General features: G+C 42.1%; 3 protein-coding genes across 6 annotated transcripts; 1 reads left to right on the top strand and 2 right to left on the bottom strand.

The window, feature by feature from the left end:
* The first annotated feature begins 16,173 nt into the window (after positions 1 to 16,173).
* LOC103650300 (uncharacterized) lies at positions 16,174 to 17,074 on the top strand. The gene is made up of 2 exons (XM_008675905.3): positions 16,174 to 16,263; positions 16,422 to 17,074. Exons 1-2 carry the CDS (start codon positions 16,189 to 16,191, stop codon positions 16,848 to 16,850), a joined length of 504 nt encoding a protein of 167 aa, XP_008674127.1. The 5' UTR covers positions 16,174 to 16,188; the 3' UTR covers positions 16,851 to 17,074.
* An 846-nt stretch (positions 17,075 to 17,920) lies between these two features.
* On the bottom strand, positions 17,921 to 18,794 carry LOC100194144 (uncharacterized). Its single transcript, NM_001139195.1, has one exon. It carries the CDS (start codon positions 18,786 to 18,788, stop codon positions 18,003 to 18,005), a length of 786 nt encoding a protein of 261 aa, NP_001132667.1. The 5' UTR covers positions 18,789 to 18,794; the 3' UTR covers positions 17,921 to 18,002.
* A 1,894-nt stretch (positions 18,795 to 20,688) lies between these two features.
* On the bottom strand, positions 20,689 to 26,701 carry LOC103650301 (CSC1-like protein RXW8). 4 transcript variants are annotated; one of them, XM_008675906.3, is made up of 12 exons: positions 26,468 to 26,701; positions 26,326 to 26,390; positions 24,424 to 24,788; positions 24,147 to 24,293; positions 23,860 to 23,923; positions 23,563 to 23,772; positions 23,133 to 23,324; positions 22,750 to 23,048; positions 22,150 to 22,429; positions 21,715 to 21,990; positions 21,405 to 21,638; positions 20,689 to 21,319 (listed from the first exon to the last, which is right to left on the bottom strand). In XM_008675906.3, the coding sequence occupies exons 3-12, from the start codon at positions 24,702 to 24,704 to the stop codon at positions 20,999 to 21,001; spliced, it is 2,304 nt and encodes a 767-aa protein (XP_008674128.1). In that variant the 5' UTR covers positions 24,705 to 24,788; positions 26,326 to 26,390; positions 26,468 to 26,701; the 3' UTR covers positions 20,689 to 20,998. The 4 variants fall into 4 exon arrangements, with proteins under 4 accessions (XP_008674128.1, XP_035822149.1, XP_008674129.1 ...); XM_035966256.1 differs by having other exon boundaries at positions 20,695 to 21,319; positions 26,195 to 26,390; positions 26,468 to 26,625; XM_008675907.4 differs by lacking the exon at positions 26,326 to 26,390 and having other exon boundaries at positions 20,695 to 21,319; positions 26,624 to 26,701.
* Between the last annotated feature and the right edge of the window lie 330 nt (positions 26,702 to 27,031).

Raw genomic sequence — 27,031 nt, 5'->3', positions numbered from 1 at the left:
CATGAACTGAATTAACTAGTGCGCACGACTAGTTAAAAACAAACATCCTTTGACAAGAAGTTTCTAATTAAATCATGACTGCGCCTGGGCAGCGTTATTATGAGAGTGAAGGTGTATGTGCTGCTACTTCCCACTCCCCTTGATGAGCAACAAGCACCTGCATTGAGTAATGCAAGAGTGAGATGAAACATCTCAGCAAGCTAATTGTTTTGACGAGATATTTAAACCACATTGAATTAATCAACATTTTAAAAGAATCACAATCAAGATCAGAAATACTTGTAGATATAGAACTCAGTAGTCACAATATAACTAATACCATCTCATTTCCTCGAACAACCACAATATGTTGTATAACACTTCCCTGCATCAACAATACCTGCAAATATCACTTCAATGTATGCATAGGAAAGCAATGTGTAGGTCATCTATCTTCATACCTTTGAGGGTATAAAACCACATCATCTGCAAATATCACTTCAATGTATGCATATGAATGTAATGCATATGTCCTCTGCCTTCATACCTCTAAGGGTATGAAGCTGCATCGTACCCCTTCTCGGGCAACGTACGATGCTAAGTTGTACCGGTACGGTCGGACCATAGGTCACGACAAAACTTCAGATGCAAATGAGTCATGCAATGTATATGGCATGCTGCATTTATCAATAAATTTCACTTCCTTTAGATACAATACAAACCTCAAATAATACTTTATCTGCCTTCAGATACAATGCAATCCTCAAATAATACTTCATATGCCTTTAGATACAATGCAAACCTCAAATAAGACTTCATCTGCCTTCAGGGGTGTGAATTAATCTCATGAACCACATGCATACCTCAAATAAGACTTCATCTGCATAAAACTTAGTACAAATATTTCACAAATATTTGCTAGCAATCAACAAAACACTCCTACACTTGAAACCAAGACATAGTGGAAAGACTCCCACCCTGAACCACATGCTATACAGCAGCAGCGCTGTTTGTTAATTTTGTATCTTTAAAATTAAAACATTGGTGATATCAAACAAATACTCTAAGAGTATCTACACAAAACAATCTACAACTTCGGTATTCAATGGATAATTAAATTCTGCCATCAATATATTCTAAAACATCTGACAAGATAACTGACTGAATCTGTTTTAGACAGCAGCCTAGTTAACTTCAAAATTCGATATCTCCCAAACTACTGAACCAAAAATTATAAAATTCTGCTGGCAGTAAGAACTTTTATCCCTCTACAAAAGTCTCCACAGTTGGAAGAGCCAATTAGGCCATTTACTAGATGAAACCCACCAGTGAACAGACCCACTCATTTTTGTCAGGCAAACAGGAACAGCCACAGTAAAACAAACATAACTGGAGTTTTATAAATCATATGAATACACTCTTTAACAATCTGGAAAGCTTATGAAATTATCTACAACTTATTTTACCAACCCACAGTTTAATTCTGTTGATAAAATTGCCTAACTCTTAAGAGAACAGATTCTGCACAAAATTATGAGACTGAAAAACTGCTATAATCAAACTGCAATAACTTTCTGTTCTGATGTCCGATTGAGGTGTTCTTCATGGCCACGGAAAGACCTACAAATTATATACGACTCATATATAGACTTTTTATTTTTTTGAGGCCATTAAGACCACGGAAAACTGACATGAACAGAAACTGTTGAATCTGTCATTCTGCAGAAATTAAATTCGAGATCAAAACCTAACCCCACATCTAATCCAACCTCTAATCCTTCAATCCACATGATCCACAACCTCCAAAAGCATATAATTATAGGGAGGAACAAGGATCCTATCCTTACCTAGGGTTTCCCTAAGAAAATCTGCAAGAGATGGGGGTAGAACATCTCCTTGATCCTCTCTTCCTCTTCAATCCATCTTGCTCCTCCTCTTCTCGATCCTTGCTGCGTGGGGGGAGATCTAGAGAGAGGAGGAAGTAGTGGAGGGTGGCTGCAAGGGGAAGGGGGAGGGGCGGCCGAGGGTGGGGAAAAAGGGGGGTTGGCGGCCAAGAAAAGGGAAAAATAGGGGGGGCGACCACTAGGGTTTTGTGGGAGAAAGAAACGACGCCTCAGATGTCTCTTGACTTTGCATCCAACGGCCCACAACTCTTTCCCCACATCCACGCACTGAAGATAAACCTTTGGCAACATTTTTTTTGGGATATTACACTCTACCCCCTTAAAAAGAATTCGTCCTCGAATTCGACCACTCCAAGCAAAACACCCAAGGTACCCCATATAGCACCACCATTCGAAACATGGGTCCATTATTGGTCTTAATTAACATAAGAACTTCTACCTTGGACTAATTGTCTAAGGAAACTACACAACCTGACATCAAGGATGAACCAACATGTAATGAAGCTCAAACCAAGTCATAGATGCAATCAACACTACGATTTCACAACATCGAATTTGGATGCAGCCATACATCAACATCAATGTCTTAAAACGACACTCTTTTATGAAGGGGTAATATGCACTAAGCACAACCTTTACCAACTTCAACAATTCATTTTAATTCAATGGTGAAACATCCACACCAGATGAATGTGTAAGAAGATCAAACACCTCACCTCACAACACCACGAAACAAGTAGTTCTATTGAAACAAAACTCCTAATCTTCCTAAACCTTGTTCTTGCCATAATGAAACGATAATCATGTAATCTAACATACTTTGCACTCCACCAAAAGGGAGAAAATCTATAGAACTAATGGAGAAATAAAGCCGACAAGAAGCCAATAAAATCTTGCGCGGCACAGTTCATCGAAGAAATTTCAAAAACTCTACATAGAGCACTGACAGCCCAACAACAACACAATACTTGCTTAACCCATGTCACTATACTTCATTCAGCATCTCAACTAATAAAAATATCCAACTACTAAAGTTAACCTACACATAATATGAGTCTTCATCTATTGTAGTTCAGAAACTTACATCTCATTCTATCATATGATGCACTCAGAGTACCAGACATAAAGGGCCAATACTAACCCCGTAATCCTTCACACATTTGGCAAACATCCCAAGTTGATGTAAAAACCACATCATTTAGGAATAGGTGAATAACCACACACAACCAACTCTAGGCTAGGCAATGACTTCATTCAAACCAATAGATAAGTGGTCCAACAATGGCTCCACAAACATGCATCAGGAAGAGAACCATCAAATCCTCAACGTATTAATACATAATCAATGGATCAAGAAAAATCAAAGATTTATTCTACAATTATCATGACTAACATGCAACCACTTTAAACCACATCTAGGTTTTGTGGCTACTAAAACACACGATAGAAGAGAGACATGTAAGCCATTCTGGCTATGTAAAGACTTCCCCCAAAATCCATATACAAGTACCAATATTCATTTCTTTCAGAACTGGTTTCTCAACATAAACAATCATTCTTTGCAAAGATAGTTGGAGCTATCCACCAACCGCTCAACAACTTAAATTCAAATTGATGATTACCTTGTACCCCAAAACACGCAATTCACACTCCTCTTAGAAACATCCTCAGTCAAGCATATATAACAATATTATTGTAATAAAACTCAACCATGAAAAACATAGTGAAAACAACATAGGCATACTTGTATATCACAAGCATAATAACAACTTCATTCTCACAAATGACCAGCGATATCTACCGCATTAATAAAACGATATCAAAATTTCAGAAATAAATTATATCAAGCATTAAGCCATAAACAACTTACCACATCACCGTAAAGGAATCGGGAGGGGTGAAATTATTGTCATCTGCACTTCAAAGTCACTAATATATATCAAAGATACTTGAACCCATACCCTTCCTATATGTGCAAGTGTGTCAAATTTATCTTCAAATTGCCAAGAATCTAAAGCCTAAGCTTAACACCCCGGGATCCACAAACACCCCAGAATGCTACTAAACTACACATCTAACATTCATATATAAAATTTCGACAGTGTCTCCTTTGAAAATTGCATAAACGGGGAAGCAACAAAGTATAAATAGATATCATAATAAGAAAACAAAATAGACATTAATAATCTGCTAGCAATGGGAAGACGACCATAACGACATGAACTGAATTAACCAGTGCGCACGACTAGTTAAAAACAAACATCCTTTGACAAGAAGTTTCTAATTAAATCATGACTGCGCCTGGGCAGCGTTATTATGAGAGTGAAGGTGTATGTGCTGCTACTTCCCACTCCCCTTGATAAGCAACAAGCACCTGCATTGAGTAATGCAAGAGTGAGATGAAACATCTCAGCAAGCTAATTGTTTTGACGAGATATTTAAACCACATTGAATTAATCAACATTTTAAAAGAATCACAATCAAGATCAGAAATACTTGTAGATATAGAACTCAGTGGTCACAATATAACTAATACCATCTCATTTCCTCGAACAACCACAATATGTTGTATAACACTTCCCTGCATCAACAATACCTGCAAATACCACTTCAATGTATGCATAGGAAAGCAATGTGTAGGTCATCTATCTTCATACCTTTGAGGGTATAAAACCACATCATCTGCAAATATCACTTCAATGTATGCATATGAATGTAATGCATATGTCCTCTGCCTTCATACCTCTAAGGGTATGAAGCTGCATCGTACCCCTTCTCGGGCAACGTACGATGCTAAGTTGTACCGGTACGGTCGGACCATAGGTCACGACAAAACTTCAGATGCAAATGAGTCATGCAATGTATATGGCATGCTGCATTTATCAATAAATTTCACTTCCTTTAGATACAATACAAACCTCAAATAATACTTTATCTGCCTTCAGATACAATGCAATCCTCAAATAATACTTCATATGCCTTTAGATACAATGCAAACCTCAAATAAGACTTCATCTGCCTTCAGGGGTGTGAATTAATCTCATGAACCACATGCATACCTCAAATAAGACTTCATCTGCATAAAACTTAGTACAAATATTTCACAAACATTTGCTAACAATCAACAAAACACTCCTACACTTGAAACCAAGACATAGTGGAAAGACTCCCACCCTGAACCACATGCTATACAGCAGCAGCGCTGTTTGTTAATTTTGTATCTTTAAAATTAAAACATTGGTGATATCAAACAAATACTCTAAGAGTATCTACACAAAACAATCTACAACTTCGGTATTCAATGGATAATTAAATTCTGCCATCAATATATTCTAAAACATCTGACAAGATAACTGACTGAATCTGTTTTAGACAGCAGCCTAGTTAACTTCAAAATTCGATATCTCCCAAACTACTGAACCAAAAATTATAAAATTCTGCTGGCAGTAAGAACTTTTATCCCTCTACAAAAGTCTCCACAGTTGGAAGAGCCAATTAGGCCATTTACTAGATGAAACCCACCAGTGAACAGACCCACTCATTTTTGTCAGGCAAACAGGAACAGTCACAGTAAAACAAACATAACTGGAGTTTTATAAATCATATGAACACACTCTTTAACAATCTGGAAAGCTTATGAAATTATCTACAACTTATTTTACCAACCCACAGTTTAATTCTGTTGATAAAATTGCCTAACTCTTAAGAGAACAGATTCTGCACAAAATTATGAGACTGAAAAACTGCTATAATCAAACTGCAATAACTTTCTGTTCTGATGTCCGATTGAGGTGTTCTTCGTGGCCACGGAAAGATCTACAAATTATATACGACTCATATATAGACTTTTTATTTTTTTGAGGCCATTAAGACCACGGAAAACTGACATGAACAGAAACTGTCGAATCTGTCATTCTGCAGAAATTAAATTCGAGATCAAAACCTAACCCCACATCTAATCCAACCTCTAATCCTTCAATCCACATGATCCACAACCTCCAAAAGCATATAATTATAGGGAGGAACAAGGATCCTATCCTTACCTAGGGTTTCCCTAAGAAAATCTGCAAGAGATGGGGGTAGAACATCTCCTTGATCCTCTCTTCCTCTTCAATCCATCTTGCTCCTCCTCTTCTCGATCCTTGCTGCGTGGGGGGAGATCTAGAGAGAGGAGGAAGTAGTGGAGGGTGGCTGCAAGGGGAAGGGGGAGGGGCGGCCAAGGGTGGGGAAAAAGGGGGGTTGGCGGCCAAGAAAAGGGAAAAATAGGGGGGGCAACCACTAGGGTTTTGTGGGAGAAAGAAACGACGCCTCAGATGTCTCTTGACTTTGCATCCAACGGCCCACAACTCTTTCCCCACATCCACGCACTGAAGATAAACCTTTGGCAACATTTTTTTTGGGATATTACATCTCCCATGCTAGCTATGGTGGGTACAAGTGCGATCACTGCACGGCGGCAGCCGGGATCAGTGGAGCATTGTATGCCAAGGCAGTGAGCCCTGGCCGCGAACGGGGGATCGATGGGGACGGTTGATATGTGTGGGGACAGAGTGCCCCTACATGTCGTGTGTTTAGGTTTACCTTGCAAGGTTTTAAAACTCGATTCAAATCGTCTGCTTCTCGCAGCTAATGAGACTGCTTGACCCCTTGTACTACATTGAGTAAGAAGTAAAATGAGGTTTACTTGAGATAACTTGTTGATTGTACTAAATGCTTGCTACCATGTATGCTTAGAAGGAGCAAACGTAGTTATGATAATGATGCTAGAAATTGAAAAGCTAAAAATGAATTTTAGACTCAGCTAGTGCTTTTGGCAAACCAAACCCCTCAGCCAAACAGCTGCATGGTCTAGAGGTAGAGGAGTAGACTCTTCACACCGGGTAAGTCTAGCTGAGTATTAGTATACTCAGCCTTGCTTGTGGCATAATTTTTGCAGGTACGCTTTAGGATATGGTGGATGGTGTGACTTGGCCTACCACCCTGCCACCGGGTTGGACGGTCGAGTGGGATGCTGCTCCGGCAGGAGAGGAGCAAGAGGAGTAGTGGGCTAGGCCCTGCCCAATTCCTCGCTACCGACGATATCGATTATCCGTTGCATTTTATTTTGTGAACTTATACCAGCTACTTGGGAAACTCCGATTTATGTAATAATTCCAGTACTTTAATTATAGGTTTTCCTGTTTTATTGTATTTCTTCTGTGACTCACCTTCGAGTGAGTTTGTGGTATTTGATCCTGGTTAAGTGGCTTTATCGGACTAGATCTGAGGGACTGACGGGTTATTCCGATTTAAGTGTGTTACGGCCCCTGAGGCGTGACTTAGGCACTTAAGCTAGAATAATTCTGGCGGTTCTGCCACACCAAGTAGCTGCATCTTCTGGTAAATGAGACCACACAACGTGAATTTGAATCACTGCATGACTCCCTTTTTTCACCATACGACGACCCATAATGTACAAAGGCTTGATCTCTACTTGAGACAGATCCGAAAACCCAGGAACTGCATTTGGTATGAAAGCTTTGAACTGTGAAACATGGAATATTGGATGTACCATAGAATTCTCGGCCAGCTCCAAATGATATGCCACTGACCCAATCTTCTTCAACACCTTGAATTGCCCAAAGTACTTATAGTCTAGTTTAGGGCAAGGACGATTAACCATTGAACTTTGCACATAAGGTTGCAATTTGAGCAGAACTAATTCCCCTTCTTGAAACATCCGATCAGACCTTCTCTTGTCAGCTTGAATTTTCATTCGATTATGTGTTGCTGCTAACCGAGACTTCAATATTTCTGAACATTGTTGTCTTTCCATCAACAAATCATGGACTGATTGATCCTTTTCCTCAGACAACACTATTGTTGCAGCAAACATTGGATCATACCCATATAGCACCTTAAAAGGAGAACATCCAATAGCAGTGTGATAGGATGAATTGTACCAGAATTCTGCTAATGGAAGCCACATTTTCCACTAGCAGGACAATCATGAATGGCACACCTTAAGTACATTTCCAAGCATTGATTAACCCTTTCTGATTGGCCATCAGACTAAGGATGATAAGCAGTGGTCAGAGCCAACTTTGTGTCTGATAATTGAAATAAGGACCTCCAAAAATGGCTAGTAAAAATCTTATCCCTATCTGAAACCAATGACTTAGGAGTTCCATGAAGTTTCACCACATTATCTAAAAACACCTGTGCCACAGTTGCTGTTGAGAAAGGGTGTTTCAAAGCAAAGAAGTGTGCATACTTAGAGTATCTATCAATCACCACCAAAATATCACACCCTTCTAACTTAGGAAGGCCTTCAATGAAGTCCATAGTCAAGTCCTGCTATGCACCCTGAGGAACAACAAGTAAAGGTTGTAGCAATCCTGGTGAGAGAACTCTCTTAGATTTAGCATGTTGACATACTAAACACTGCTGCACAAACAATTTGACATCAATTTTCAATCCTTTCCTGCTTTCCACCAAAACAACCTCTTCACTCTGTGATAAGTTGCCAGGCTACCAGAATGGCCTCCCACTATACTGGCATGTAGTGCAGCAATAATCTTTGTTCTGAGAGCTGAGTTCTGAGCAACCCAAATCTGATTCCCTTTTCTAGTCACACCTTTCTGCACTGAAAACCCTTGTTCATTGGGACTATGAATGACTAATTCAGCTAATAATCTATGAGCTTCATCATCAGTCACATAAGAGTTAAGCACCTCTTGTACCCACAAAGGCTTCACTTCTGTCAAAGTCTACAATGCCATAAAATGCTCAACTCTAGATAAAGCATCAGCAGCAATATTCTCTTTACCTGTTTATAGACAATTTTGTATTGCAGTCCCATTAATCTAGTCATGGCCTTCTTTTGCAAATCCGACTACAATACTTGCTCATTTAGAAAACTCAATGCCTTGTGATCTGTTCGAATCACAAATTCAGCTCTCTATAGATATTGACGCCACCTTTCAACTACCATTAAAAGAGCCAAGAATTCCTTGTCATAAATGGATAACATCTGATTTTTCTCACTTAGAGCTTTGCTAAGAAACGCAATGGGTCTGTTTCTTTGCATTAAAACTGCCCCAATCCCATCCATGCAAGCATCAATTTCTACCACAAATACTTCTTCAAAATTACGCAAGTCTAGCACTGGTGTCTCACACATAGCCCGTTTCAACTGCTGGAAAGTTGTTTCAGCACCTTGACTCTAGTGAAAATGCCTTATGTTTGAGAAGGTTGGTGAGAGGTTTAGCAATGATTCCATAATGCTGCACAAATCTCATATAATACCCTGTCAAACCCAAAAAACCTCTCAACTCAGTCACACTGGTAGGTGTAGGATACTTCTTCATAACCTCATTTTTAGAAGGATCGGTGGATACTCCCTTCTGAGAAATAATATGCCCAGATACAACAACTCCACCTTCCCAAAAACACACTTCAATTTCTTTAAAAAGAACTTGTGTTCCTTCAACTTCTCAAACACCATCCTTAAATGTTGTAAATGGTCAGCCCATGATGCACTATAGATCAATATATCATCAATGAATATCAAGACAAATTTACGAAGAAAGGGTGCTAAAACTGAGTTCATAGCACACTAAAAAGCTGCAGGCGCATTAGTGAGACCAAAAGGCATGACCCTAAATTAGTAATGACCTTGATGAGTTTTAAATACTGTCTTGAACTCATCTGTCTCACCCATTCGAATCTGATCAAGAAAGGTAAAGAATTGTGTGCCTGACAACTCATCTAGAATCTCTTCAACTAGTGGCATAGGGAATCTATTTTTAATAGATCTATGTCATTAAGTTTCCTGTAGTCGACACAAAATCTCCAAGACCCATCTTTCTTCTTAACCAAAAGCACTAGAGAGGCAAAGGGACTCACACTTGGAGTAATCAAACCAGCTTCTAATAAAGCATTCACCTGCCTCTCTATCTCATCTTTATGGAAAGGAGAATATCTATAGGGTATGGAGTTCATAGGTACAACTCTTGGCAATAGAGGAATATAGTGATCATATACTCTAGAAGTCTGGATGGAGGTAGTTGATTTGGAACTGTGAACAATTCTGCAAATTCCATCAATACACATTGAACATCTACATGTTGTAGGTGTGACTATTGGTCCACCTTGGCTTCTACCAACACAAAGGCCCACACCCCATTTCCTTTCTCCCATTTGTGCAACTGAGATATATATACCCGTTGTACCATCAATGAAAGAGTCCTCCACCTCATCTCCTTTAAGAATCACTGGAACCTTCTCATCCACAAAACTAATGACATTAGTTTTCCAATCACACTCTATGGGACTATGATCATGTAACCAGTCATACCCCAAAATTGAATCGAAAGCACTAATGGGTAACACTCTCATATCTATGTGATAGAAGTGACCATTCCAACTTCTTAACAATTTTGTGATAGATCATAGAAGCTCCATTTGCCACTTTCACAGTTATGGGTGAACACGGATATACCGGCAATGCTAACTTCTGAACCATATGTTCTCATTACCATGACTTGCTTTTGCACCACTGCTCTGATCCTCATACTGTTCACCCCTACACAGTTCTAGATAAGGCTTGTGTGGAGACTTGACAACACACCCCTTGCTGCTCATCCTCTAGCTCAAGTTGTTGTAGCACCTCATCTGTCAAAACCATCTCCACATTCTCAATAATAACTGTATTGAGCTAGGCAGGACCTCTTTTCGTTCATTTGGCAATATGTCCTGGCTCAAATCTTTCACCACAAGCATAACATAATCCATTTAGTCTCTGAAACTCCCTTACTTGTCGTTCTTTAGACAGATCACCGCCCACTGGTGGTTGCTTCCCTTCTCCTTTGAACCCCACTACAACTTGCTTGTTATGGAACGGCTGACGTTGTCCCTTTCCTTTGGCTTGCTCCAAAATATCATGCTGAGTTTGAGCCAACACAATTGCCCGATCAACCGTCGTATGCATCTGCATCCTGACCACACTTTGAATATCATACTTCAGACCATGTACAAAGTGAGTCACAAAGAAAATCTCATCGAACACAGGGTTGTGCACTGCTACCCCATATTGAATCTGATCAAACTCCTTAATGTACTGATCAAGGGTATCAGTTTGCCTCAACTCCAACAACTTCCTCAACGCATTTGGATAAGCTTCAGCCCCAAATTTCTCCACCACTGCTGCAGAAAAATCTTGCCAACCTCCCAGCCCATGATGCATCTTGTGAAACTGCCACCATTGGGCTGCAGTATGTTCTAAATTCATCGATGCCACTGAAACCCGCATAACAGTAGGAACACTGAAAACAGAGAAATACTCCAAACAATTGTTCAACCAAACCATAGGATCTCCTTCTGAGTAATTCAAAAAGGGCTGCTTCGGTAATGGTGGATGATAGGGTTCTCCATGTGGACGTGGTTCGACCTATCCCCCTTGCATGCCCCCACATTGTTTTCAGATCGTCTGACTAATCGTGATTAGTCAGGCTGGTCGGTACTCAGTGCTCAATAATGGGGTTCGATTCGATCAGGTGATCTGATCGTCCATATCGTCCGACTAGTCGGCGATATGTAGCGATTAGTCGTCTGGTTAGCAATCAGTCACGTTAATTACTCAGGTTCAGAGTTTTAGACTTTAGTTAAGACTTCAGACTTCAGTTGTATGATGATCTCATATAGGTGTTGCCTTCTTGGTCATGGTCTAGTAAGTTGTAGAATTGTAGTTTCATAGTTTCATATAGAATTGTTGCTAGATATGTACTGCTGTTTTGGACTATTCAAGTATTCATACTGCTGTTTTGGACTATTTAAGTATTCATACTGTTGTTTTGGACTATTTATACTGCTGCCTTATCTATACTTGTGCTTTTCCTGAGCAAGTCTCTATACTATATAAGTATATATCTATATATAGTGCTATATATGTCCTAGAAATACATAGGACGACCAGGGGACGGTTAGGGTCGATCAGGGGCGACAAATCGCCCTGATCGTCGCCTAATCGCGACTAATCGTCTGATCGCCCAGTGGCATCGATCAGACGATCAGGCGATCTGAAAACAATGGCCCCTCATCGGCCCTCGTTGTTGTTCCATTCTTTCTTGCCTTGGTCTGACAGGTGGACGAACCGGTGCATGTTGATGTTGTTCTCTTGCCGTGTTTACATCTGATGTCTCACTGAGTTCCTTGCCCATATGTTCCAGCAGTAGTTGCACTATCATCTTCTCTGTTTCCTCCATCTTCTGGCTCATCTACACCCGCTCGGTCGCCGCGCACTCCACCACCAAAGCCGCGAACTCCGACCACACCATCAACTATTGTGGGGTGCGTTCCACTTCCTTGAGTCGAGCACAAAATGCCTCCAGAGTCTCCATCATTCACCCCAACTCTCCTACGTTCCTCGATCATGATCCACCATGGCGTCCAGGATGAAGTGGGTCTGGACGGATGGCTTTGCAACAGACGTCATGGTGAAGCAGTTCAAACGCCGGTAAGACGACTCCGCCTTGCATGCACCGGAAGCCGCACTTGACGTTGATGAACCTCCACCGCTGAGGACCTTGGCTCCGATATCACTGTAACGTGGGACGATGGAGTGTGAACCACCATCGTGAGCTGTTGCCAGAACAGAAGCAAGCTTCCAGATGCGCATTAACAGGTAGAAACGGGTGGATAATTTCTGTAATTCTTTTTTTGACCTCTTCTCTAGTATTTGTCTAGTATTTATAGTACAACACTAGGCTAATACAACCCACTAGGAATATGGCCATAATAGGCCCATTACCCACAGATTACATTCTGATTACAGCTGGTTACCCAGCAGTAAGTAGTGCCATTCCTGACACCAAAATGAGCCCAAAAATCTTCATCTTTCATACGTCCACTACAATGTTTAAATGGCGTAAGAGGACTGAATTGAATTTAAAAGGGGGGATAGGGAACAAAAAATAATTGGAAAACATCAATACTTTAAATGAATCCAGGTTTTATCCTACGCCACTATGATCCTTATGTGAGGTGAGACTACGAATTTCTAATAAATGGAAGTCCTGAACCCCCAAGGTTATTTAGGAGTTGTTACATGTATGCACTGGTAGAGTGGCAGTCCAAGATTAGGACAATGAATTAGGAAGGTAAAAATGTTCATATAACACCTCCAGCATCGATCACTGTCATATAAGAAAAGTATAACAGCAAGTTATGTAATTTTTTTTACCTCTTGCATCTTTTTTGAAACCTCTTTAGAATATAAGCTTCTGGTAGTACATCTAGCTTTTCACCTCGCAACTCTAAAATGATATGGTGATAAGGAATTCCCATTGTTTCAAATAACTTGCATGAGCAATTTCCAAATATATTTGATGTGCACCAAAGAACCACCCTGTCGTTTACGCACCCGTCATTAATTACCACCATTTTGACACTATCAAAGTGTGTAATGCTTACAACAGAGCATTGGTCTCTAGCAGCTTGCACTTCGGTTTGAAACTTTTTAAACACAGTACGTGTGTACAACATACTATTTTGTTTCTCCACGAGCCATGGTGTCCTCAAAAGTGGCGTGGTATGTATACTCATGTGATCCTCCTTTAACTCCTCCTACCGCTGGCATTCTAAGGCTATATCAAATCTAAGCCAAAACTCAACAAATGATAATTTGCGATGGATAAAGTGGTTGAAGAATGAGTTTGCACTTTCAGATCTCGAGGTGGTCCTAAGGAGCCCTGCAAGAGGTACATCCATCAAGTATGCTGGAATCCATGACTCAAGAATGGCATACCTATTAGCCATCCACTCATTATTCTCGAGACCATACTTAGTTATGAAAGCATTCCACCGCATCTCAAATTCTTCTCCAGTCTCTGAACCCCACACACAAGCATTCAACATGGGCCAAAACTCCTTGTCATTACTTTTGGCATGGCCAAGCTTTTCAGGTATTTTCTCCAATATATGCCACATGTAGAACCTGTGTACTGTATGAGGAAGATTAGAGGCAATTGCTGATTTCATACTTGCATCCTCATCAGTCACCATAAGGATTGGAGCTTTTCCTCCCATTGCCAAAAGGAATGTCTTCAACAACCATTCATAGGACTCGATCATCTCATTTAGTAAGAATCTAGCTCCAAAAAACACACTTTGCATATGATGATTCACACCAGTAAAAGGTGTAAATTTCATATTGTATTGATTTGTGCTATATGTTGCATCAAAAGACACTAGATCACCGAAGTGGTTGTAGTTTTTCCTACTAGTGGCATCAGCCCAGAATACATAGACCAACTTCCCTTGTGCATCAACAACAAAATCATAGAAAAAGGCTGAATTTACTTCTTTCTTTCTCTCTAACTGTGCAACAAATAGTTGGCCATCAACATCCTTTATCTTATCCCTAAGCCCTCGATAGTAGTTCTGAAGGTCACGCTTCGTGCATCCAATATTGTTGAACCCACCATCACTGACTTGTAGAATTCTATATGCTTGTGAGGTACCTACACTCGCCTTGTGGCATGTAAACAATGTATTCTTCGCTCTCTGGCTAACTGAACGGTTTGATCGGAGAAGATGAGTTTTATCAGGTGAGACAAGTGTGTGATTATGCTTCTCAACCATTAAAGAGATATAATACTTCTTATCTATACCCAGCTTAACATAAATATGTGCATCACATCCGCATCTTGACTCAACAATGTTCTTTTGTTTCTTAGTGGGTACATCTGTTGTGTTCTTCCTCTTGAAACCATTCCTTGAACACAATACCTCTTGTTCACAATTTGACCATCAAGAGACAAATTTTGGGAACCAACTCGAACTGAAAACCTGCCTTCTCTCGAATATGCTTTGTAGAACTCCTCCACATCATCCGTAGAATCAAATGACATCCCAACAACAGGCTTCGTTTCATCCGCACATATAGGTTTGAAATACGAATACTGCAATGTAAGACGAGGGTTGGTTATTGTCATAACTATATAGTATTATTGTGCATGCCAAAATAATGAGCAAAAGTGTTCTCAGCTAACCATTGGGGGAATATATGAAGTCTTTGTTGGTGTACTTAAACTGTGAGAAGATGAATCAACTAATGTAACATGTGGTTCATCTAACCAAACATCAAATGAGAGGCGACGAGCTGCCAGCGCTCGGTTGGTAGCGGCAACCTGCAGCCGGTCGATGGTGGTGGTGATCTGCGCCCAGGTAGAGGCAGCCACCTGCGCTAGGCCGGTGGTGGCGTCCCGCACCAGGACGGCGCCGGGGACGTCATCTATTGGTGTGTCCATGGTGTGATCGTGGGCGGCGTTTCGCTGCATGTGTCTAGTTCGATAGGCAAAGGAAGAAGAATCGTCACGCTGCCTGCTAGGTCAAGCGTTCAGGGGGGTTTCGCGAAAATTGCACGGGGATGTGGCAATGTTTTAAATCACCGGAGATCGCTGCCGCTATCGCCGGAGATCGCTTCTGGCAAACAATGCCGCTAGGAGATTACAATTCTGCCGCTATTGCTTGCTGACCGCTATTAGCCGCTATTAGCCGGTGAAATCCGTTAAATGGGCCATCTTCTAGCGGCAGCTAAATCAAACTTGGGCCATTTTCTTGCTTGCGTCCGACCCAGCCCATTATCTCCCTCTGCCTTTTCTTGTGCAAAACTGCAAACCCTAGCTCAGACTCTCATTTCCAAAAGGCACTTGCGGCTGGCTTCAACCTGATGGCGGCGGCTGGCTTCAACAGTTCAAGTTCAACACGTTGGTTCCCTGCTGGCGGCAAGCAATGAAGCAAGTAGCAACAATCAGGGCAGCACTCCAATAGTATTCTCTCCACTCTCCAACCTCCAATTGCTGTTCAGTTGAACCGGCACCATGTCTCAGCAAGAGAAGCAAACAGGCATGTATTTTTCAATAGTGTAGTCCCTTGTAGCTATGTTTTCTGCAGCATTTTTTTGTGATTAAAGTAAGCTCCACATCTTTTACGGTTTCATGGTTTGTCTTTATTGTCCTGCTGGTGGTGCCGTCGATGTCTTTTGAGACAACCAATTGACTTGTAGTTATGATTGTTTTACCGTATCATTCACTTGAGTATCATCCTATTTCTTTCAGATGAACTTTAATTCAAAATATTCCATGGTGGATATATATAAAAGTATAGACACTGCAAAAAAAAGGTGGAGCTGCGATGGGGCATTTGATATTGCAAATAGATTAACAATCTGGACACTCTATTGATACCTTTTTTTAAACAATTTTATTGACTTCTCCGTGTACCATGTACCTAAACCTGGTCAACAGCTGAACTATAATTTAGGATGGTGGCTTCAAAAATTCTAAATCTAACATGTAGTTCCTCAGCTTGTGAGAGAAATTGGTCCGTATTTGAACAGGTAAATACACTTATGTGGGATCTGTTTGGCCACTTGTGAATATTTTTAGTAGTAAAACTGCAAGCTCTACTATCCAAATGCATAGAAAACCATATTTATTGTACTGTTTCAAATCTTGTTTCAAACATATTATCTTATGTTCACTATTTCACTCATAGGTTCATACAAAAAGGAGAAACAGGCTACTTCATGATAGGATGAGAGACCTTGTGTTTGTTAAATTTAACTCCAAGCTAAGGGGAAAGAAGGAGAGAATAGACAAAGATCCTTTAGAGAGGGAAGTAGATGATGTTGTTGGTGATGATGACAATGAATTCATTACTGGTATTGTACCTCTTCCGAATGATGTTGTTGAACCAGCGCAAGATGGAAGATCACAGGGAGAACAAACATCACAAGCACAAGTTCAAGTACAAGCAAAAAGAAAGAGGTCTATGAAGCCTAGAAAGAAGTTAAGAAGCCTCCAGTCTCTGATGCGTGATGTTCAAGTTCAAGTGCAGCAGTCCTCATCAGATTCAGAAGATGGTGACATTGCAATGGAATCCTCTGAATCTGATAAGTCTCCACATGCCTTTGATTCTGATTGATGCTAGATTACAATGTTATATTTGACCTTGTGGACAGTCATTTTGGGTGAACTGTGAACTAAACTAATGATCTCAATGTCTTGGAGCTTAGACATTTTGTTTTAAGTTAAGCTGAGCTCAGACATTTTGTTTTAAGTTAAGCTGCTCAGACATTTTACGGCAGTCATGTATAGAGCTGAACTCCTATATGTATGACAATATGTATGACTATCAAATTTGTTGTCTATTCATCTGTGTCAAATTTATACTCTATTTTTTTTTTTTTGCAAATCCGCTAAAATGTTTAGCTTCCGCTATAGCCGGTTATAGCTGGACTTAGCTGTTCTGGAACCCAGCCGCTAAACCTCTTAGCCCGCGATTTAATACACTGGGATGTGGGGAGAGGTGGAAGGAGTATTTCGCAAAATTGGTTGTTGCCATCGGATGTGTAATAGACGCTCTAGATTTAATATGCGCATATGAGTACGGTACCGGTTTGAGCACACTATACATGTACTAGATTTAATATGCTCATTGATCTTGTTCGTTCAGCCTGTTGGTGCATGAAAACGCCACTATATATTCACCTATACAATACATTTATATTTGATTGACCGGAGGAAGAAAAAAATCTAGCACGCAAAAAAATCTAGCGGACTGTTTATCTTCCCACCGCTCTAATCAAGGACATAAACAGTCCGCCGGGCGGGTTTCTAAAAAACGACATGGCAGGAAGTGAGAGAGATGGGAGGCCATTTTAGCAAAAAGGCAGGAGAGAGATGAGATAATTGTAAGACACTGGATCTTAAATGAAAGGACAGGATTTAATCCGTATGATTGGTTTCCTGGCCGGCTGTGTCCAGGCCCGTGGGATGCGTTGACCGTAGCTGCTGACTGTAGTTGCGTGTTTGATTGTTTACCTGCACAGCACTATCCGAGCCGGTATGCGTCGGTGCAGGTCAGATCTAAAAAGGGCTCGTTCACTTGCATGCCCAGGGCGCGGGGAATCGGCCGTATCCCGCGGGACAGGATTAGGCGAGCCTGCATGCGCTCGCGCATACATCCAATCATACGAAATATGTGTATGATGTGTACCAGCAGATCATGTGCACTAGATATGTTGCCAAAATAAAAAGCTCTGCAACATATATATGCAATGGGTCGATATATATTTTAGTATGGCTTAACGCCGTCGTAGTTCCCCGGCGGCCAGTAGCTGCACATGATGATGGTGTCGCCGCTGTTGCACTTGATGCGTCCGCAGCCGACGCTGGTGGTGGTCTTCCAGACGACGGCCTTGTAGTGGCCGCACATCTTGCCGGGGTCGCAGGTGTCTGAGTTGTAGTGGTAGTTCTTCTTCTCCTCGCTCCAGCCGTCCACGGTGATCTTCCAGGTCAGCCCCGGGGTGCCCTCCATCAGGTTCTCCCCGTACGGCGACGACGAGTGGATCTGCTGGCAGTTGCCCTTGAGCGTCTCCGCGTACTGCTGCGAGAACCTGGCCAGCGTCGCGTTCCACACCAGCGGAGGCACGTGCTCCTTGGCGCGGAACACGTTGTGCTCGTTCACGATCTCCTCGATCGCCTTCCCGTTCAGCCCAACCTCTGGGTCGCCGTCGGGGTCCAGCCCGCCGCCGCCTGAGGAAGCCTTGCCGGTTGCACCGCCGTAACCCCCGCCGCCTGACGAAGGAGTCGTCGTCGTCTCCTCAGCGGCAGGCGTGGATGGCGCTGCCTCGCTAGGGGTGGAGTAACCGCCGCCTGACGAAGGGGTCGTCGTCTCCCCAGCGGCAGGCGTGGATGGCGCTGCCTCGCTCGGGGTGGAGTAGCCGCCGCCGCCGCCTCCGCCACCGGCCTCCAACCCGCCGTAGCCTCCGCCTCCGCCTCCGCGGAAAGTCTTCTCCGCCGCGGCGAGACGGCCAGAGAAGAGGAGCAGGCAGAGCACGGCGGCTATTGTCATCGTCATGGCTCGGCGACGCATCATGCGGCATTCGCCTCTGTTCCAATCCAGATGCATGCTCTTTGTAGCAACGAATCGCTGCTATTTTTTGGCCGGCTATGCATGCATGCCACTGAAAGCTGGACACGTGCGCTGCTATTCTTCGACGGCCACGCGACCCATGCCGTCGACCGCGCGCCAGACCACACGGTCCTTGCTCGACTGGGCCCAACCCAAACGTCTTCTCCTGCCTTCAATAAGTGGGCCTCATGTAGGAGTATATCAGAATGGCCCATCTTGTAGAGCCATGCCTCCAGCATCCTGAAAATAATTTGCTAGTAAATGAAAACATCCTGGCTGAAATACATAAAGTAGTAGTGATTCATAGCTCCTCAGAAACCAATGATATAGATCACATCTTGATACATTACATGACAGGGAAAAATCGTAAAAACCACCTCTAATACCACTTGAATTTTATAACACTCTCGGAAAACCATCTCTTAGAGCATCTCCATTAGCTCTGAAAATATTTATCCTAATACATAAAAATTGGAACCTCTTAAAAATTTAGTTCCTAAAAAAATTTGTTAATACTCCAACAACTCCCAAAAGGAAATCGCTCGTCCTTTGCGTCCAACAACTCCAACAACATCTCCATTAGCTCAGAGTTCAGCCGGAGTCGCTCGTCCTTTGCGTCCAAATCGATCTACTCGTGGATGTATTTCCGCTTGGGAGGAGGCAAGCTGGGCGGCCTCGTCCTTGGAGCAATCGAACTCCACAGAGAGGGAAGCGTACCGTTGCTCGAGGAGGGAGCAGGTCTGCTCGACAGGGACGCAGCGCCTCGCGCGATACCTGCTGCCGAAGCTCACGGATGGCGCCAAAAGGAAATCGCGCGAATTGGAAAACTAGCGGCGGATTGGGAGCACGGTGCCTGCCTGCCCGGCGAATATTTGCGCCGCGTGTGGGGTGATATACGCGTGCGGCAATTTAAGGAGCACAGCTAGAAAACGGTTGGAAAGGTTTTTTTTTCTCTAAAAAGAGGATTGAGATTAAGGTTTTAAGGAGCTATTACAGATGCACTTTAGTGTGTTCGAAAATAAGTAGATTGGAGGGGATTGATGTTGCTATAATCTATTACTATTCAAAATTAAATAGTAAGAGATTGTAGCTTCCTCAATCATCTTCATTACACTTGTCACTTGCTCCCAAACAGACCTTTACAGTAAAAACCATCTTTAAAGACATGTTCCGTTGAAAATGCTACCAGTCGGAACCAATTGAGAAGCAAACTAGTTGGGAAACAAAGGAGTTGAAGAGGATTGAAGGTTTGTTAGAATAGTAATAAGATTTTAGGCTCCTCAATTCCATCCAATATCCTTTCCAAACAAATCCTCGGGGAGCTAAAATCCTCTTCCATAGGATGGAGATTTTAGCTAATTCAATTCTCTTTTCCGTTAGAGCTAGAACTAGTTTGGGAGTCAGAGGCTTGAGAGGCTTAAATCCTCTTTATATTTAAATTAAATATAAATATAATTTTAGACTCTCCAATCTACTTGTTTCCAAATTAGTTTTTATGGTTTATAACCTACGCTATAAGGGTCTCTTATGATCTTTTATGGTTTATAACCTACGGTATAAGGGTCTCTTATGATTGCATCGCGTAATTCTACTTTCAATAAAAAAAACGTGGTAAGACGTCGCCAAGGTCATGTTCTTAAAAAAAGGAATATGATACCCAACAGCTGCAGATATGCAGATACCAGCTCAATGCTACATGTTAAGAACCTCCACACCTGCTGCTCGACAGCATGGACTAACATGCTTACAGCTTGTCAGACAAACCAATTAGTATAATTCTCAATACCTCAATATGATTGGCGCATGAAGACTAACAGACCTGCTAAAGTTGCGAGGCTCAAACACAAACCAATGGAGAGGAGGACATTATACATCTAGATCACTTTGGCCACATTAATCTCTTACAACAAAACCATGAGCATTAATTTCATCAACGTGCAAGGCTAAGGTTTGGGTAGCTGAATCTGCCAGATAACCCGCAGAACCAACAAACTCATCCATGCGACAAAACAAAATTGCACCTCAACACTCATGATGATGTTCTCCCACAGACTTCTACATTAGCCCTTCTCTCTTCTAAGGGAACGATCGTATATGCATGTATGCCTCTGTACATTTATATAGCCAACAAGCAAAGGGGGTTGGCGGCTAACTAATTATCCGATTTTCTGTTCTGATAAACCTCTTCTCTGCAATCTGATCAGGAAAGTAACCGACCTCACGGCATGCCGGAGGCGGTTAACAGGGAGTCCTTTTAGTGTAGGGTGAGCCAGGTGCTTCTTGGGATCCTCGCACGTTTCTTTAACACTGGACTGACCCGAGCTAGAGCCTTGCTCCTCATCCCCACCAACGATTTCAATTTTATCCAAGGGCACATCTACAGTGTCAGCGAACTGGCAATAAGCAGAATGAAGTCCGTGGTGAATTTCATCCATTCTTCCTGATCGTTCATCTTCCCTGTCCATGTCGATTAAATCCTGCACAATCACATTGCAGCAGTCAACATCACAAGATAGCAACTGACATTTCAACATGATATTATTAAAGAACTAACGTTATTACCTGTGCTGGAAAAGTCTTGAATAATGGAAGAAGCCGGTTTCTGCAGTACTGGTTAAACAAAAGAGTAAGGATGATAAGAGGTACAGTGAAGCCTGCAGCTACCGGCGATTCTTTAAGGCCAAATACACCAAGGCAGATGATCTGGGTGAGCACAAGTGAGAATATGACTGTGTTGTATGCAATTGGCCAATACAAACCACCTGTGTCATACCTTGTTCGATACACATTGAGCAACTGAAAAGAATAGTATATTAGCATGCTACAGATAAATTTGGGGTAAATAACAAGGATACATCCTCTAGCTTCTCACCTGATTGCGGTATACAACATAACCAAGACAAAAGTACACCAGCAGAAAAGGTAAGATCAGAGGAGCCAGCACAGAAAATGTGAAGCCCAATAGTCCAAACAACAGAACTTTTGGTACTTCTGTGTGGTAAGGAAACGAGGGAACGAATTCTGTATCTTCTCTCATTCTCAGAACGTATTTGATTATAAAGTTCCATATCAGACCAAAGAGTTGCATAACTTCAGATGACAAACTAGCCCATCCTGAGGTCAGGACATAGGTGATGAAGAAAGTGGCCTGGAGTAAAATTAGATTTGCAGAAAAGCAAAAGAAATATTAGATGAAAATTAAATACAGAACAAATATAGTATATTTGCATATGCAAGAAATTTATATATCTTAGCCAAGATCTTGTTCTTTATATAGCATGAACCGGAAAAAAAGAATGTGATTTACCTGTCCAGGTACAGCTTTAGCAAGCTGGACAGGTATGTCCTTTGGGCTTGATAACACATTCAATTGACTAATGACAGTACCAGATAATACATTAGCAAAGAATATGTTCCAAACTGTAAAGTACAGCACTTTACAGCAAGCACTTCTCTTCCTTTCACTGTGAGATGTAGGGCCCTCCAATGTAGAAAACAGCATCATAATTGGAGCAACAATGTACAGGAAGATTTGCAGTATGACACTGGGAAGGTACCCAGTTACTAGCTGAGTCATGTAGTATTTCCTGCACATAAATAACAGTTAATAGGTATATTGTGGAGACAGATAAATGAATAGCGTCTAGCAATGTTTTCAAGTCGTCCGATTAATCATGATTATTCGCGATTAATCGTCCAAGTCGGTTTGGACCAATTACAATTAATCGTCCAAGTCGTCCGACTAATCGTGATTAATCGCCCTAGTCGGTCAGCCAGAACGACCAGTAAGTCGTCCGACTTGAAAACATTGGCGTCTAGCAACATGAGATCACAGCATATGTCAAACTCTATCAAGATGATTTTTATACTGTCATTAGGGGAGCACAACTGGAAGTTCTGTACTCACTTCTTCAATATTCCTCTTAGGAAAGGAAGCCTCTGCTGCAACTGCTCTAGCTGAGATAGTCCTTGTATAAATGTCACCGGTATCAGAAATATGAACATGAAAAAGATAGAGCCTAGGAGTGTAGCAATACGGCGAGCCCAAAGTTGCTTATAGGGTAGCCAAAGATTGGACCAATACACGTCTTCTGGTTCTGGAGCAAGATTAGCAACCCATTTCATAGGGTTAGATGTTTGAAGTATTTCTGACGCAATAAGTGCTGCATACCGAGTTTTGAAAAATACAAAAGCAGTTGTGCATTCCTGCATTCAATCCCACACGATAATTACTAATTATTCTAAATAACTGATAGGTTAAGCAAAAGAACAAATGCATGCAAGCTTAACCTCATCGTCTAAGTCCAAGATGGATTTATTGTCCGCTTTCCCCTTGTTCTGCTCACACTCAGTGTTCAACAACTTGAAAGAATTTGAAGAAGCTCCACACAGACAACAGCGGTAGGTAACTGTCCTGCAACCTTGATCGACAGTTTCATCTGTGAAATGTTTGAACTTCTTATATGCCTTCTTTGCGCCAGTCTGTCAGAGATGAAGATTAAAGTAACACAAAAAACATAAATAAAGTGAAATAGAAATATGCATAACTTCCACTCCACCACCACCAAAAAAACAAATGCAGACATTTCCACGGATTCATGTAAAAATACAAAAAAAATGATTATCCATATGTGCGAAAATCTAATCAACAGAAGAAACAGGTTTATACTAGTAAATGCTTGTCATTAGAAAAAGTGAAATGCATTTGAGTGTTAAGTACCATTATCTTCTGAACTTTCCCGACTTTGTAAACTACTTGATGGAAGAGATAACTAGATGAGTGATACTTTGTGAAGAAATTATCAACAACATCACTGCATGATTCTTTATCTGCCTTTGGTATTCCACGAACAAGAACTGTAAAATGGTTTGGTTTTGGTGTTGCGCTTGTAAGATGAAGGAGCTTCAACCTGGCAATGTGCTTGTACTCCTGGATTATGGGTAAAATGAATCGTCAAAAACATTCTGGATACAAGGAGATGTGCATTCCAGTAATCCAAATGGGAAGCGAACTTACAATGTATAGAAGAATGCAAGCTACTGCAGAAATTATGTACAGGGTTACACAATGGACCCAGAGCCTACAAGGGACCCAGAATAAAAAGTGAACATCAAAACATACACTTTGTTCTATTGTACAGTGCTCGTTGGGTGAAGACGCACGGTAGATTACCGGCAAAGGCAAATGACATTTTCAAAATGCCAGCAACTAACGTGCCATATATATAATATACAAAAGCACAACATTTCAGCAGTTGATGGCAGCACATGATAATAGATTAAAAAAGACGTTGCTTGGCTTACCATCTTGATTTCACTTCTACATTGCCAATTGTAAATATATCTAGTGATTCTGAAGGAATTCGAACATGGTGTATATCCTGTCCAAAATAATTGAGTGGAAGAATCCCGAAAACACACAAAACTGCGGCAAGGGAGAAGATGCGTATGCTGTTGAATATATAAACAAATGCATCAGTCTGCCAATTGTTACTGAGGTTATACACATGCACTATTATGAAAGTTTCATGACACAAATGAAACGAAAATGGAAGAAGGGAGTAAGTTTTGCACACCGTACCTGAATACTAGAATTCTATTGAAAACAACAGCATCCAACCCAGCAGCAGCCAGGATCTCTTCCTCAGTACACTGCAGGGCTTTGACTATCCATCCAGTGGATGGGACAAACCTCTCCAAGATAAATGCCCCTCGGAGCCGATCGTGTTCCTCAGCGATCCTGCGGCCGAAGTAGACCCTGACATTGGCCGGCTGCTTTCTGAGAACGGAGTAGAGTGACAGGAAGAGAACACAGAGGCCAATGTTGATGCCCGCGGAGGTGAGAAGCGCACTGATCTTCATCTCTGCATGTCAAGTGTGTCGTGCACTCTCACAGTCTCTGTTATCTGAAACGCGGCATCATCCTCGATAGCCACGACTCAGTTGCTGCAGGAATAGGTTGGCATTAGCATGTCTAGTTTATTACTTTATTTACAAATGCATAAGACACCAAAAGAACTGCATAATGGTTAACACTGTCTGACAACCAATGCCTAATGGTTAAAACTCATACAAATGGTGTTACTTGGGTAAGATGAACAGCATATATGTTTTGCTGCAACCTAGCACACCTTGGATGTTTAGCTGCCTGTGTGTTTATATGCTTAGCATTGTTGAGTTTGTGATCCAAATTCTGCATATGGAGGCCCGTCGCCGGGAGGCTTAGGCCAGAGCGTATGTTCGAATATATTAGTGACCCTAATTAGGGTCTGTTGCGCGTCGTCATTATTTACTCCTCTTGTAAGCCGCCGTCTACGAACGGCATTCTATAAACACTCCACATATAGTGAAGGTTTCGTCTGTCTGGTGCCCGTGGTTTTTCCATTCGCATTGAAGGGTTTTCCACGTAAATCTGTGTGTCGTGCTCTATGATTTGTTGGTTGATCTACTTCGTTTTTTCCTGCCTTCGTCTGCTAACGAGCATCATAGCAAACTGCAGCTGCAGAAATCCACAAGGGCTATACATAGTGGTAGCAGGTGGACACTGGCCCAGTTTAGTTACAGATCTTGGAAGGACGGTAAATAGTGGTAACAGGTGAAGTGCTAAGCTGATCAACCTCAGCAGCATAAAATCTTAGTTATTTGGCACTTAAACACGAATAAGTACTGTCAGGCATTACTGGCAGGGAAACAAAGGTTGATGCTGACAAATAAGTACTCGGCTGCAGCACAAGGTCTGCATCGACTACAAATTGTAAGATTGAAGCTGAAGTGAGTCGGTCGGTAGTGCACCCAAAATTGTGGATTATTGGCGGTAGCATGAAGAATGAATATAGGAGAGAGGGAGACGTGAAGGCTGAAGAATCGATGAGGGCAGGGGAAGGCCATTACTTTACTCAAGTTGTAGATTCGATTCGGCTGGGGGTTCCATTGATTGATAGGTGGAACAGTCTTGCGTGCGATCATGAGCAACACAGGGCAACCACGCGATGCAGAATCATTGCTTGCTGGCACAAAAAATGTTGCACATTTTGTGGGTGTGTGTGTTTGTGGTGTAAAAAAAAGGAACGAAGGAAACTCGAGTGCCTATTGTCATATTGTGAATGAATGAACGAACGGAGGTAGTCAAAAGATTTTTTTTTAATAGGACAAAAAAACAGCAATCGCGGCCTACCTCCGAGCGTCCGGCGGCCCAAAACCGCCGAGCTGAAGTAGTAGATAGGCAGGGCAGAAGAAGGAAGAAGATTGGAGAGGAAGCGAAAAGTTGCGAGCTTGGGCGAGCGGCGAGCGAATGCGCGAAGGGAAGAGGGAGCAGGCAGAACGGCATGAATCGAAGGGGAAGTAAGTAGTACCGAACTAGTCGAAGAGCAGGCAGGTGGATTCGGCGCGGCAAGCGAATGCCACGGCGGCCGGAGTAGACTAGTAGTAGTAGTAGGCTAGTAGCAGCAGGAGGAGACGAGGAAACGGAGATGGCGTCAGTTACCTCCGGGTGCGCAAAGGGCGGGGCGTTGCAGGAACCCGGCGCGGCGATTCCTTCCCGGAGAAGCCCTAGTAGAGCAGAGCATGGTTTGGTTTGGTATTATGAGAAAGAAGAAGAAAAGAGAGAGCGGGAATAGATACTGTACCTCGGGCTTGAGGAGGGAAGCGTAGCGTGAGTGCGGCGATGGCGAGGAGAGGAGATTAATGGATGGACTAGCAGCAGAGGAGAGCAGAGAGTCCGGAAGGGGAGAGGGAGGGAGGGAGGCGGAGGCGGTGCGAACAGAACAGGAATCCAAACCAACCTGGAGGAGAACGAGAATCCTTGCCTTGGCCCTTTTGCAGGGAGAGAGAGAGCCCAGGGAAGACGAGACAGCGAAGGGAGTCTGTTTTTTTTTATACATGTAATCTTGTTTCTACTGCAACAATTTGGTAATAAACTAATTATATAGCAAATAAAGGTGTGGATTCATTAAAGCATATAATTAAGTAAAAGCAAACGAATTCCTTATGGTGCCTGTTCAAATCTCTTGGTAATAATCAGTTTGCGTGTGTTTGGTTGTGGGTAGCCTGGCTGATCGTATATGTTGACTAAGTGTCTGTATATGTTTGATTGATGCCATCAGGTGGTATGCGTGGTGTAGTTTACGTTTTTTTCAGAGGCTTTTACCTATATGTGGATACGTGTGAACGTATGTGTTTGGCCAGGCTCC

The sequence above is a fragment of the Zea mays genome, chromosome 3, assembly GCF_902167145.1.
Source record: "Zea mays cultivar B73 chromosome 3, Zm-B73-REFERENCE-NAM-5.0, whole genome shotgun sequence".
Taxonomy (NCBI): Eukaryota; Viridiplantae; Streptophyta; class Magnoliopsida; order Poales; family Poaceae; genus Zea; species Zea mays.
The sequence above is the reverse complement of the archived record's forward strand: the minus strand, read 5'-3'. Positions and strand labels throughout refer to the sequence as shown.

What these genes read in the sequence shown, in the direction of transcription:
- LOC103650300 (XM_008675905.3), top strand. Translation starts at nt 16,189, where the DNA reads ATGGTGGCTTCAAAAATTCTAAATCTAACATGTAGTTCCTCAGCTTGT. An exon ending in ATTGGTCCGTATTTGAACAG is followed by an intron (nt 16,264 to 16,421) that starts GTAAATACACTT and finishes TTTCACTCATAG; the next exon opens with GTTCATACAAAAAGGAGAAA.
- LOC100194144 (NM_001139195.1), bottom strand. Translation starts at nt 18,788, where the DNA reads ATGACGATGACAATAGCCGCCGTGCTCTGCCTGCTCCTCTTCTCTGGC.
- LOC103650301 (XM_008675906.3), bottom strand. Translation starts at nt 24,704, where the DNA reads ATGAAGATCAGTGCGCTTCTCACCTCCGCGGGCATCAACATTGGCCTC. An exon ending in AATAGAATTCTAGTATTCAG is followed by an intron (nt 24,294 to 24,423) that starts GTACGGTGTGCA and finishes TATATTCAACAG; the next exon opens with CATACGCATCTTCTCCCTTG. An exon ending in CTAAGAGGAATATTGAAGAA is followed by an intron (nt 22,430 to 22,749) that starts GTGAGTACAGAA and finishes ATTTATGTGCAG; the next exon opens with GAAATACTACATGACTCAGC.